The sequence below is a fragment of the Meriones unguiculatus genome, chromosome 10, assembly GCF_030254825.1.
Source record: "Meriones unguiculatus strain TT.TT164.6M chromosome 10, Bangor_MerUng_6.1, whole genome shotgun sequence".
Taxonomy (NCBI): Eukaryota; Metazoa; Chordata; class Mammalia; order Rodentia; family Muridae; genus Meriones; species Meriones unguiculatus.
The window spans coordinates 3,966,027-3,978,267 of record NC_083358.1 but is presented as its reverse complement, the minus strand read 5'-3'; the positions used below and the strand labels follow the sequence as shown (position 1 = coordinate 3,978,267).

General features: G+C 55.8%; 1 protein-coding gene across 3 annotated transcripts; it reads right to left on the bottom strand.

Annotated features, from left to right (window-relative positions):
* Nucleotides 1–300: 300 nt before the first annotated feature.
* On the bottom strand, nt 301–11,814 carry Agt (angiotensinogen). 3 transcript variants are annotated; one of them, XM_060391806.1, is made up of 5 exons: nt 11,660–11,814; nt 6,092–7,014; nt 2,816–3,083; nt 1,382–1,526; nt 301–822 (listed from the first exon to the last, which is right to left on the bottom strand). In XM_060391806.1, exons 2-5 carry the CDS (start codon nt 6,987–6,989, stop codon nt 634–636), a joined length of 1,500 nt encoding a protein of 499 aa, XP_060247789.1. In that variant the 5' UTR covers nt 6,990–7,014; nt 11,660–11,814; the 3' UTR covers nt 301–633. The 3 variants fall into 3 exon arrangements, with proteins under 3 accessions (XP_060247789.1, XP_060247788.1, XP_021504293.2); XM_060391805.1 differs by lacking the exon at nt 11,660–11,814 and adding an exon at nt 11,197–11,323; XM_021648618.2 differs by lacking the exon at nt 11,660–11,814 and adding an exon at nt 11,197–11,221 and having other exon boundaries at nt 6,158–7,014.
* Between the last annotated feature and the right edge of the window lie 427 nt (nt 11,815–12,241).

Below are 12,241 nucleotides of genomic sequence, written 5' to 3'. Positions count from 1 at the left end.
GAAGGAGGTGCCCTCTGCCCGGTCCTCTCCCTGCCACTCGGGGAGACCTCCTTCGCGCACTGTCGAGAGCTTTGGGAGCACTGCACAGCCACACTAAGCACATCTGCTCTGTGGCTGGTACCGTGTTTAGCTCAGCACTGAGAGTCTGTTCTTGGCAAAGTGCGGAAAGTGCTGTTGCAATAGCATAAATTCAGTTTTCCAAAATGTGAAAACATGGTGCCATGGGTAAGAAAACTAAGGAAGTGTAGGGCCTGTGAAGGTCACGGTCCCACACTCAGTGAAATAAGTACAAACCCAAAGTGAGGGGACAATGGGTATTTTAATGTGAAAACCCAATTTCTGTTCTTGAAAAAAAGGGGAGGCTTTTTGGTTTCACAAACAGTTGTTTGATCCAGATTCTTTGCACAGTGGCAGTCCTGTGCAGCGTGCCAGCTGCTGGCTCTCACCCCAGCTTCCAAACAAACCCACAGCCCAGGAGGCCAGCTCTGGTGCTCACTGTTTATTATCGGTGCAGTCTCCAAGGAGACAGCCTCGGCCTCGATGGAGGGGTGACAGCACTGGTTCTTGTCCAGGATGGCCCTCTGACGCTGGCCTTGCCTCGGCTGCACGCAAGGGCCCCCGTGGCACCGGGCCTCACACGCTCTGAGGGCTGTCCACCCTACCCAGGAAGTGCAGGGCGCCCGAGTGCCGATCGTGGATGGCGAACAGGAACGGGCTGCTCAGGGCTACATCCAGCGCCTCAGGTGAGCCAGGCTGCTGGGCGGGCGCTGTCGGCTGCTCTTCCTCTCCGGCTTTGAGCTCAAGGAAGACGCTGTTGAGAACCTGCACAGCAGAGACACATCAGGAGGGCTGGCAGGCCAGGGGCTGCGCTCAGCTGCCCTGAGGGAGGACGCTGCCCAGCCTGCCAGGTGTGTACATACTTGTCCTCTGGGTGGGCGCTGAGCACAGCACCCAAAGGGGCTCCTGTCCAGCGTGCCCTGCGTCCACATCTCCACCCGCCATCTGGATGTAGCCCTCCATTATTTGGCCAAATGGCACAGCCAGGCCATGTCTTTCACAGTGAGTCCCCCTTGTTTACCTTGGCAATGCCAATAGTACCCAGGCAATCCTCAGTTTACATAGTTCTCTACCACTGAGCTGTTCCCCAAAGAAGCTACATTGGGGCATCCCACACGCTAACCTGCTACAGCTTCTTGGAAGATGTGAGGCAAACGGATAGAGGTGGGCCTGGAGCTAGGGTTAGCAAGAGAGCTGGAAGGGGACTGTCCTTCCACGTCCCTGGGAAGCAAGGGCACCGGCAATGCCTGCCAGCCTCGCACACAGCTTCCCCACGTGACCACCCACCCTCCGTCCCCTGGGACACAGCCAGGGCAGCGCTCACCTCTCCCACTCTGGGGTTGCTGTCACCAATCTTGCCCAGATTTGCTTCAGCCCCCAAAAGGGTGGGCAGCTTGGCCTGGGCCAGCAGGTCCTGCAGGTTGTAGGATCCCCGGATTTCCAGCTGGGGCAGGGTCAGGCGGATGGCCCTGTGGAGAGCCTGTCTTAGGGACCTGGGGGAGTTCTCACTCCCTCTCCCCCAGGGAGGGAGGCTGAGTGCTCCCTCAGCCAGTGTTGGGGAGCTTTGTCCTGAGCTCAAACACACCCTCCTGGAAGGAGGGCCAGAAGACTCAGAAAGCTGGAGAAAGATGCTCTGGAAGCTGAAGGCTCACAGCTCCTCCCCAGTGCTGGGCACAGGGAGCCCCAGTGATGCAGCTTTTGGGGTGGTCACCCATGTTGGCTGGGCCCCTTGGTTGTGCTCACATACTCATGAAGATAACCACAATGAATGCACTGTAGGACCAAATTCCACTTGCAAGGAATTCTTTCTTTGGCCTGAAATTGGGACCTGTCTAAGGCGAATAGTGTTTGCTTGTGTTTCCCCAGGAAGGGTCACACAGTAGAGGACATTCTCACCCCAAGGAAATTCTCAGAAACAAACACAACAAAAGCCTCCTGAGGCAGGGGGAGGACCATCTACTGGGGAGAGCTTGCTGACGGGCAGCTGCCGCCCTTTCTTTTCAGGCTGCATAAGGAGAACCTTCCAAAAATGCGTGCAAGCAACAGGCTGTTAGCCAGACAGGCCACCTCATTCCTATCCTTGCACTTGAGAAGCTGAGGTGGAGATTTACTACAATTCTAGACCCTCTCTGAAAACCAAAATACGGATAGGATAATGGACCCTGTGCTCAATAGTTTTATGTCAACTTGACACAAACGAGGCATCTGAGAGGAGGGAATCTTAACTAAGAAAACACCTCTCTAAGATGAGGCTGTAGGCAAGCCTGTATGTTATTTTCTTAGTGATTGATGGGGAGGGCCCAGCTCACTGTGGGTGGTGCCACCAGAGCTGGCGGTCCTCGGCTCTATAAGAAAGCATCTGAACAAGCCATGAGGAGCAAGCTAGTGAGCAGCACCTCCACGGCCTCTGCGTCAGCTCCTGCCTCCAGGTTCCCGCCCTGCTTGAGCTCCTGTCCTGACTTCCTTCAGTGATGGACTATGACCTGGAAGTGTAAGCCGAATAAACCCTCCCCACCCGCAACTTGCTTTTTGGTCATGGTGCTCCAAGCAGCTATAGTAACCCTAAACAGCCCGGCCGGTTCATTGGCCTCCTGTGGAGGGAGGTGGTCACAGACAGCAGGCTGGAGCCACGGGCATGCTGCTCACAATGGCGGGATGGGATAGGGGTGGCAACAGGACACCCTGGGTAGGCTGACCAGAGCATGCGGTGGGTGCCATTCATGCAGCTCTGCCCCCCAGGGCCCCACACACTTCCTACCGAGGAGGCGGGTTCTTTATCCGAGTCAGGAAGTCATGCTGGAAGACCAGGGCTTCCACCCTGTCTAGATCTGAGGTGCAGTGCGGCTGGATCAGCAACAGGGTGGCGCTCTCCCCCAGGGGCACGCGCGTCACAGAGAAGTTGTTCTGCGAGTCACTCCAGTGCTGGAAGTTGCCGGTGCCCGAGAGCATGGGGACAGACACGGAGGTGCTGTTGTCCACCCGGAACTCGTGGAGTCCGGCCAGCTGGGAGAAGCCCTTCATCTTCCCTGGAGGCAGCAGAGACAGGAGGAGGGCTCAGGAGGGTCAGTGGGGAAGCTGGGAGGGGCCCTTCCACCCTGGCTCCTGGCTCAGCTTCTTCTTCTGTCACCCCCCCCCCCCCCCGCTGTGCTGCGCTGGCCTGGAAAGTTCACCCTCAGGTACCCTCTGACACCCTTTTGCAAATTCCAGCCACCTGAGCTCCCTGCAGAGACCCTAACAGCAGCAGGAGATGCTGTGCCACTGTGGAGACAGGTCTCACATCTGTCACCTGCGGGGACTCAGTCTGCTCCTGCCCGACTCAGGAAGCTTAACCCATATCAGTTCTGCTTTGCAAACTCACTTCTTCGAGTTTGTGGTCTGGGGGATGGCTCCGTGGATAAAGTACTTGCTCTATAAACATGATGAGCTCTGCCTAGACCCCCAAGCCCTTGTAACAGTCTAGCATGGCCGTACAGTCCAGGACGCCAACACTGGGGATGGGAGATGTAGGGACCCCTGGGGCTCACTGGGGTCTATCAGAAACAGCCCCAAGTTGGTAAGAAACCCTGTCTCAAAAAAAAAAAAAAAAAAAAAAGGTGAAAAACAACTGAAGACACCCAACTTCATCCTTATGCATATGCATACACCACACACATACAAAAAAAAATATTTTAGAGCAGTGTCAGCTTCCAGCGAAACTGAGAAGTGCAGCTTCCAGAGACGCTCTCTCAGCGTCTCACCTTGGAGTCCTTTGTAGCCACCCGTGAGCCTGCAGGACACCCAGAGCCCCTGGTTCTCACGGCTCCTGCTCTTGTTGAATACTCAGCAGGGCTGCACAAACCAGAGTGACGAGTCCCACCCCTGTGGCCTGCTAGGAGACCTTGGCCCCCACCTCCTGGAATACGCTGATGGCCACTGCCCAGGCTCTGGACCAAGACTAAATTGTTCAGCATCTGTCGTCACAAAGACAGGTCCAAGACCCTGTGATGACCACAGAGCCTTGGGGCGGGGGGGGGTGTCTCTTTTCACATCACCCCCATCTCCCCCCCACGGCTGAGGTCGGGAGTGAACTGGGGAAGGATGAGGAAGGGACACACATTGCAAGCTGAGCCACCCCACCTGGACGCCATGGGCTGAGCCAGCGTCACACTCAGGCACTTTTGGATTCTCCTTACACCTGCCTTCCTCACATGTGCCTCAGACCTCCTCTTTACCACGAAAGGGGCATTTGGGAGTCACTTCAAGGAGAGAGGGAGGGCTGGGTTGGAGGCACAGGCCCGGCCTTGCACAGGATGCCCGCAGAGGACGTGCCCGGCTGTGTGATGGCACGACTCCCCAAGTGTCGCTCCAGAAGGGGTTGAACATGGTTTAGCTCCACCTGGGCCCAGGTTGCGTAAAAGTAGAATGGTCTTGAACTCAGAGCCCTCTATGGAGAGCACCAGGCGCGCTGGTCCCAAAAGGCCCTGAGAGTGGCTCACACCGGGAATCCCAGCACTTAGAACGCTGAGAGTTCAAGGCCGAGCTACGGAGCGAGACCCTATCACACATGTGAGGCCCCTCACCCCCAGGGACCTCAGCAGGGCGTAACAGTTTAGAGGAAAAAGCACTGAAGTTTTATCTCGAGCAGAAAGATAAAAGGGAAACAGGACATGGCTCTAGAGAGATGCTGGCACCCGAGGCTGTCCTTTCCCCATTCTTCCCCATGTCCCTGGACCCCAGTCATGGAGCCCTACTCTGGGCTGAGTAAACTTCCCCTGGTCATGTTCCCTGGTGTCATGGAACCTGCCAGGGCCATTCAAGCGCCAGAACATCAAGTACTGGGCAAAGAGCCCTGGAGACCGTGAGCCTAAGGCCTCAAGACCTCCCTAGATACAAACACCCAACTGTCCCAAGGCCACTGCAGAGGGGACCTGGAGTTTTTGAGAGTCTGCAAGCTCACGGGCGTGAGGAATAGGGTCAGCCTTGGGCAGATGCGCAGGGAAGGTCAGGATAGAGTACAGGTGAGTAGCCAGGACTCTGAGTGCTGGCACCGATTCATTTTCTTCTTCTTTTCCTTCCTCTTTCTCCTTCTCCCTCTCCTCCTCTTCCTCTGTCTTTCTCCTCTTCTTCTTCTGCCTTCTCTTTCTCCTCCTCCCGTTTCCTCCTCCCTTTCATTCTTCCCTTCCTCTCTTCTCTTCTTCCTCCTCTTCCTTTTTCTCCTCCCCTTTCCTCCTCCCACCACTCTTCCTTTTCCTCCTCTCCTCCTTCCCTTTATCTTCCCTTTATCTCTGTACCCTCCCTGGCTCTGCAGTCTCATTTGTGAAAACAGCTGTTCCTCCAAGGCAAACCATGACTGACACTTTTGTCCTTTCTCAATGACAGTGTTCCCATGCTCCTCAGGGAAGGTGGCAGCTCAGTTCCAGGTTCCTTTCCAACCTATCCGGGGCATAGCATCCCTTCGCCAGCCTCAGGGCTGCCCCTTTCCCAGTCTCAAAGGCAGGCCGAGGTCTTTCCCATCTGAATTCACAGACTGCAAAGATGTTGTCACAGTGACCAAGTCACCACTGATCCCTCGACTGGCATGCAGGCCTGTCCTCCTTCTGGCCACCATCCCTGCCCGCCCCCCAGTGGCCATCAGTTTGGAGATCTGGTGCCCTGGTGTGTGTTCCCGGGGCAGTGTACCTGTCTGTACCATTCACTGCACACCTCAGGGTGGCTCTCCTCACCTGCTGTGCCCTCACAGGCCACAGGGCCAACCCCCTAGGAAAATAAGTGTCCTGCTCAGGCCACTGCAGTAAGAGCATCTTCACAGCATGTGCACTGCCTGAACCCAGCCTGCCCCTCCACCCTTACCCCTACCCTGACCTGGGCTGTCTGTCCTAGTGCCAGCCATCTCAAGACACAGGAGCATGACCCAGCACCAAAGGGCTGTGGGGTAGGAGGGCAAGGCTGTGCCCTCGTGAGCCAGGTTTGCTTTCTCAGCCTCCAGGACTTCACTGGTTATCCAGAGGCAGAGGCCTATCATCCTGCCTACCTCACAGGTGGACCATGGGCATACCTTGGAAGCCCAGATGCCATCCATGGTTCAAACCAGGGCCCGTGCAGACCCACGGGTTTGCCTCACCTTGGAAATGAACGTAGGTGTTGAAAAGTAGGGTGCTGTCTGTGCTGACCCTGTCCAGTGCCAAGTTCATCTTCCACCCTGTCACAGCCTGCATGAACCTCCTGATTTTCTCAGCAGCAAGACCTGGGTCAGTGGACAAGTCCAGAGAGCGTGGGAGGATGGCAGGGGCAAAGGGAGCCAGGCTCTGAACGAAAGGCTGCTTCAGGCGCAGGCCCGGCGCTGTGAAGAGCCCCACCACCATGGTCTGAAGCAGCTGTGCCTGGCTGCTGCTCCCGCCCTGGGTGACCAGCAGGCCCTGAATGGCCCGCAGAGCAGCGAGGACCTTGTGCCCATCCATCCGGGAGGTGCATTCTCCCGCCTTCACGGGAACTCCCAGCAGCGCCTGCAGCTGGCTGGCGGTGGGATCCAAGGATCCGAGGTAGAAAGAGACCAGGGTGCCAAAGAGAGCTGGCGGGGAGAGGACGGCCCCGCTGGCCACGCCGCCGGCCTCGCTCAGCAGCTTGTACATGCGGAAGCCCATGAAGTTGGCTATCATCGCGACCTGGGCAGCCCGCTGCCGATCCTCGTCATCCAGCCTCTCAGTTTCCAGCACAAGCTGCTCGAGAAGGGTCTTCTCATCCACAGGGGAGGTCTTGGCCTGAATAGGGACAGGCGCGAAGGTCGGCTCTGGGGGTGTCTCTGCACTAGGGTTCTCCAGCTGGGCACAGCTGCTCTTGCTGTAGTAGAGGAGATGGAAGGGGTGGATGTACACGCGGTCCGCAGCTGTCAGGCTGATCCAGGTCAGGATGCAGAAGACAGTGGCCTTCGGGCCTATCCCTGTGGGAGTCATCATTGATCTGAGCGCTCGCCTCTGTGCCCTGCAATGACATTGTGTGAGGGTGACAGTGGTTATTTGGAGCCTGGAAGCCAGACCTTCAGTTGTCCTGGTATCCAGGGGCTGTGTGCCGCCATGTTTATTCTATGGGTAAACTGCCATGCGCTGTCCCAGCTCACTGAGCTTTGGGAGGAGGGCTGACTCCTCATCCTCGCTCCAGGCCCAAGAGTGTTTGCCCAGTTGTCTCTGCTGCGTGCTCCGAGAGCCTGCTCTTGGTGATGTTTTACTGTCTGTCTTTTGCTTCCACCCATCGCTTGCTATTTGTTTTTGCTTTTGTTTGCTATATGCTTAGTAAATCACTGGAAACCAAAAGCATGGCTGTCACAGATGGCCCAGAAGAATCCAGCCACAGCTGGGGTAGCTGAGAAGGAATGTAGTCAGAGCTCCCTGGGAAACTTAGGCTGACCCACGCGGAATTGCTCCCCAGGTTTACGTGTTAATGTTCCCACCTCCAGGGCCCTGGAAAGGGACTGTTTGGGGGTGGAATCCAGGGCCTCTAGTGTGCTAGGTAGGCGCATTCCATCCCCAGGCACTGTTTTACTTAAGACAAGGGTTTCATGTGGTCCTGGCTGGTTGAGCTCATGGAGTGTAGATTAGGATGATTTTGAAGTCCTGATCCTCCTGCCTCTGCCTCCTGGGTGCTTGCATTGCAAGTGTACCCTACCCTGCTAGCTTATAAGTGGGCTAAGGTTCAGCCCAGGCTGTCACACATGCAGGCAAACGTTCTGAATGAGCTACGACTCTAAGACAACGTCTCCAGAAGTCATCCTGGCTAACCTTGAAGTCGCTCTGTATTCTAGGCAGCCTTGAGTGTGAGGTCCTCCCAAGTCAGTGCTCTAAGTAGCTGGGATTGCAGGCCTCTCCACCACACTTGGCGAAAGGTCACTGTTTTCGGAGACTGAGGGAAACGAGGCCCTCCCAGTGGGCCCCATGCAAACTGCTGGTGTTCTTACACAGAGGCCAGCTGGGGACAGGGTTACTAGTCAGTTGGTAATTCTATTGGGAGTGTGAGGACCTGAGCAGGAGCTCCAGAGCCATGTAAAGATACTAGCTGTGGTGGCACACGCATGCTCGTCTCCATGCTCAGGCTGTGGAGATGGGTAGATTCCTGGAGTTTGGTGGGCCTGGCTAATCAATCCAGCCACATAGGTGAGATCTAAGCCAATGACAGACTGTCTCAAAGGAGATGGACACCATTTCGAGATGATACCAAAGGTTTTCATCCAGCCTCTATACACGTGGGCACACTTGCACATGCACCCACATGCACACTTGAGAACACACATACACACAAACACACTCGCATGCATGTACACATGAAGATATCAGGAGACAGAAACACAGACAACTGTAAGAGACATAGGAAGAGGGTGGAATCTGCAAACCAACGGCAGGGAGGACTCAGGAGGACTCAACCCTGACCACGCCTTGACCTTGGGTTTCTGGAGGTCCCCTTGTTATCATATGAAGCTGTGGCACAGGCCTGAGAGAGCCAGGCATGCAGGTAACAATGGCTATGAGTTCGCACCTGGAGAAGTAAGTGTGAACTTAGTGATTTTGGGGAGCCTTTACACCCACATGGGTGTGCCCTAGGATTGATTTTGGTGAGCACGAGGCCTTAGCCTGCGGCCAGAACTGGGTGCCAAATGCCTCGCCCAAGCCCGGGTCCTTCATAGCTGTCCTGCTCCAGGCAGGCCTGCCTCTATGCAGTGGCTGGCCTGCCCACCCAGCCTGCCCACCCAGCCTGCCCACCCAGCCTGCCCACCCAGGACCGGCTTCGGCGGTCTGTGGGATTGATTTGTCAGCTGCCCCAATGGCTGTGAGGGCCAGTGAGGGCCACGCAGGGCTTGGGGCCCGGCTCAGCTGTGAACCAGGGGATGGACTGGCCCATGGAGCTGGACACTCTTCTTCCTTGGCCCTAAGCCCTGGTCCAGCCTCAGCTATCACAGAGAGTACATGGAGTTAGTCTGGGGTCTCCAAGGAAGGTTCCTGCGCTGACTCTGCCAAACCTCCTCTGATCCTGGCGGGGAGAGGTGGAATCTGCCATTCAGTTCTGACCACGTGGACCACCTGCACTTGCTTTTATAGAAGGAACCATCTGCCATGTGGCTTACCTGGCCATGGCCACCATTACCATGGCCACCACTGCTGGGCCTCCGTGCTTCAGGCCTGACTAGAGGTCACCTTGAGCCTTTGTTTCCCCTGCTTCACCCTCACACACGCAACCTTCTGCCTTCCATCTTCCATGGAGCTCAACAAACCATGCCGATGTGAAAATCTTAATGCACAGGATTGTTCTGGTGAGGGTGGTATTGAGGGGGCAGGGCCCAGGGGGAGGACCGGGTCGCTGGGGTGCATTGCAGGGCCTATGACTTCCCCTCTGGTTCTGCTTTCTAGCTCCTTGGGGAGCAGCTTGTTTGGCCAAATGCCTCCGCCGTTGCTACCTGACACCCCAGCAGGTCCAGAAAGACAGGCCTGTCTGAGTCTGGCCTGTAACTCCAGCACTAGGAGCCAAAACAAACTTTTCTTTTTCTAAGTTAATGATCTCAGAATGCCCCCTGGTTTTGCAAAGCTAAGAGGTCATTCTGGCCTTCCACACCTAGGTCGTGGCACCTCCTGGGGCTGCACATGCAGTCTCTTCCACAGGCAGGCAGGGTGTTCTTTGCCCTGGTCTGGTCATCCCCCTGGTCAGATGACCTTTGGCTTCTGACCCCCGGACCTCACCCTCCCTGAACCCACGCCCGGCTCCACCCACCCCTCTCAAAGAAAGTCTCAGAGTTTTGAAAAGCAGAGTAGGAAACTCTGCCTGTGCCCACTGGACCTTCCTGTGCAGAGCAGGAACTGAGCCTGCCCACTCTGCTATTATAAACCCAGGCACAGGAGGGTCAGGACCTCCTCAGGTGCCCACGTGGGAGGGTGGGCCATGTGGGTGGATGCTGCCTGCCTTCCCACATTGCTGTGCCTGTGGATGGGCACTGTCCCAGGAAACACGTCACCGCTGTCCTCAGGCAGAACTGGCTGTTCGCGCTCAGCAGTAGCCTGCTGCCGTTCAAGTTCATCCTAAGTCAGATTGCATCAGGTCCTGGAGAGAATGAAGGCGTTCTAGGCCCCTTCTGGTTCCTCCCAGCTGGCGGCTTCTCTGTGTCCTGTGGCTTCTCGGGGATCGGTTGCCTGTCCTGTCACTAACGGGGTACATCTTCAGTGCTGTCCTATGCCACCAGCTCATCTTCTCCGCTCAGCACCTGCCCCAGGCTTGCTAGCCTCCTCCCTCACCTCCTCCGTCCCAGTGGCCACCGGAAGCACCCTGTGTCCTGCAGTTGTGTGTTTACCATGTGCTCCACTGGCCACCTCCCTCAGGAACCTCAGGGCCATGGGCGTGCTTTCGTTCACAGGTTAGCCCACCTCCCCAAGGTCATCCTGGGACAGGCAGGTCCCCCACACCACACATATGCACACTCACATATACACATACATACATAGAAACACACGTACATACATGGAAATAGGCACACATGCCCTACATACATACACACACACTCACATACGCACATACGTACAGACAGACACACCCCACACATACATACATACACACCACGTTCACACAAATATACACATACATTGGGCTTGGCATGGTGACACAATTTTGTGATTTCCAGGATAGCCAGAGATACATACTGTGTCCCTATGTCCAATAATAATAATATAATAATAATGATAATGATAATGATAATGATAATGATGTTCCAGCTTTGGTGGTGCTCGCTTTTAACTTCAGCACTCAGGAGGCAGAGGCAGACGGATCTCTGAGTTCCAGGCCAGCCAGGACTACACAGAGAAACAATGTCTCAAAAAACTAAAATAAATAAATAATAATATACACATACACTATGCACACACACACACACCACATACACACGCACATAAATACACATACATGTACTCACACCACATATACATGCACATAAATATTCACACACACACACACACACCACACACTAAAAATAAAGCAGCACCTTTTTGCTTAGCCTGACATCAAGCACTCCATGTTACTGAGCACTCCTAAGCCAGTCCCAACCCCAGAGAAGCTTTGAGCCGTGAGGAGGCTTGTCTGGAGAGGGTTTGGTTGAGGTTCTATAGACGTGGTGAGGAGCCACAGGACACAGACCCCAGCATTGAGCCTGGAGGCGCTGCTTGAGCTGACCCCGGGACTTGCCCCTCCTTGCTGCTTGCAGCCTGGACAACGAAGCCTTGTTCTCCCTTCGAGCTGGAGTAGCCGGTGGACTTGGCCACTCCAGCGCTGATCCCACAAGTCCCGGCTGGGCTCACAAGAAGCAGGAGGCCTGGCTGTCCTGCTTGACTGCAGAGAAGCAATTCCCTATGAGCCCATAGCCATGACCGACAGAGGACAGCCTACCTGGACATCTAGCCTTTCTGGAGAGGAGAAGCACTCAGTGGTCGTGTCTCCTGAAGCACCTGCCACCACAGACTTCCAGCTCCTCACTTCAGGGCCAGCCAGCCCTTTTCAGTGTCTGTCCAACCTTGCCTCCTCCTCCTCCCACCCACGCCTCAGCTACTGCCCAGCAGGACCCCATGAAGGACCAGAAGGGAGCTGAGAGGGCTCCGCTTACCTTCAGCCTCAGCGCAGACAAGCACAGCTATCCCCTGGTGAGCCCAACAGGCCTATTTATGCCTGAGGGGTGGAGATGGCTCCACTCCCAGGCTACTCCGTGCAGAGGCTGGGGGAGGACCCAGGTCGGGGGCCATGGGAATCCAGGCTTGGCCAAGATGGACCAAGGCCAGGGCGATGTTCCTCTGGGCCCCTTCCAGGAAACCCTGGTGAAAGATGAGCTCCATGCAAAATGGGCTGACGTTGAGTCCAGTTACACATTTACCCCAGTTCCCTGGAGCCGGGGCCACAGTCACAGGGCTGGCCGGGTTGTGACAGCCTGAGCATGCCATCTAGGCCTTGGGATGAAAACCCCCATGGTGCACTTGTAGGCCTCTCAGGATATGCCAGGAAGGGGCCCTCCTGCAGGGAGATGTCCAGCAAGTGGTAGATGACATCACCAGTAGGTAGAACCTTCTAGGAACTTCCAGCTCATCTGGGTTAGGCTGGGGAATGCCAACAGTGGTACAGCCATATGTGAAATGAGATGGTCTGGCCTTGTGGACAGGGGTGTCACCCTGGAATAGTGTGGAGGATAGTTGTG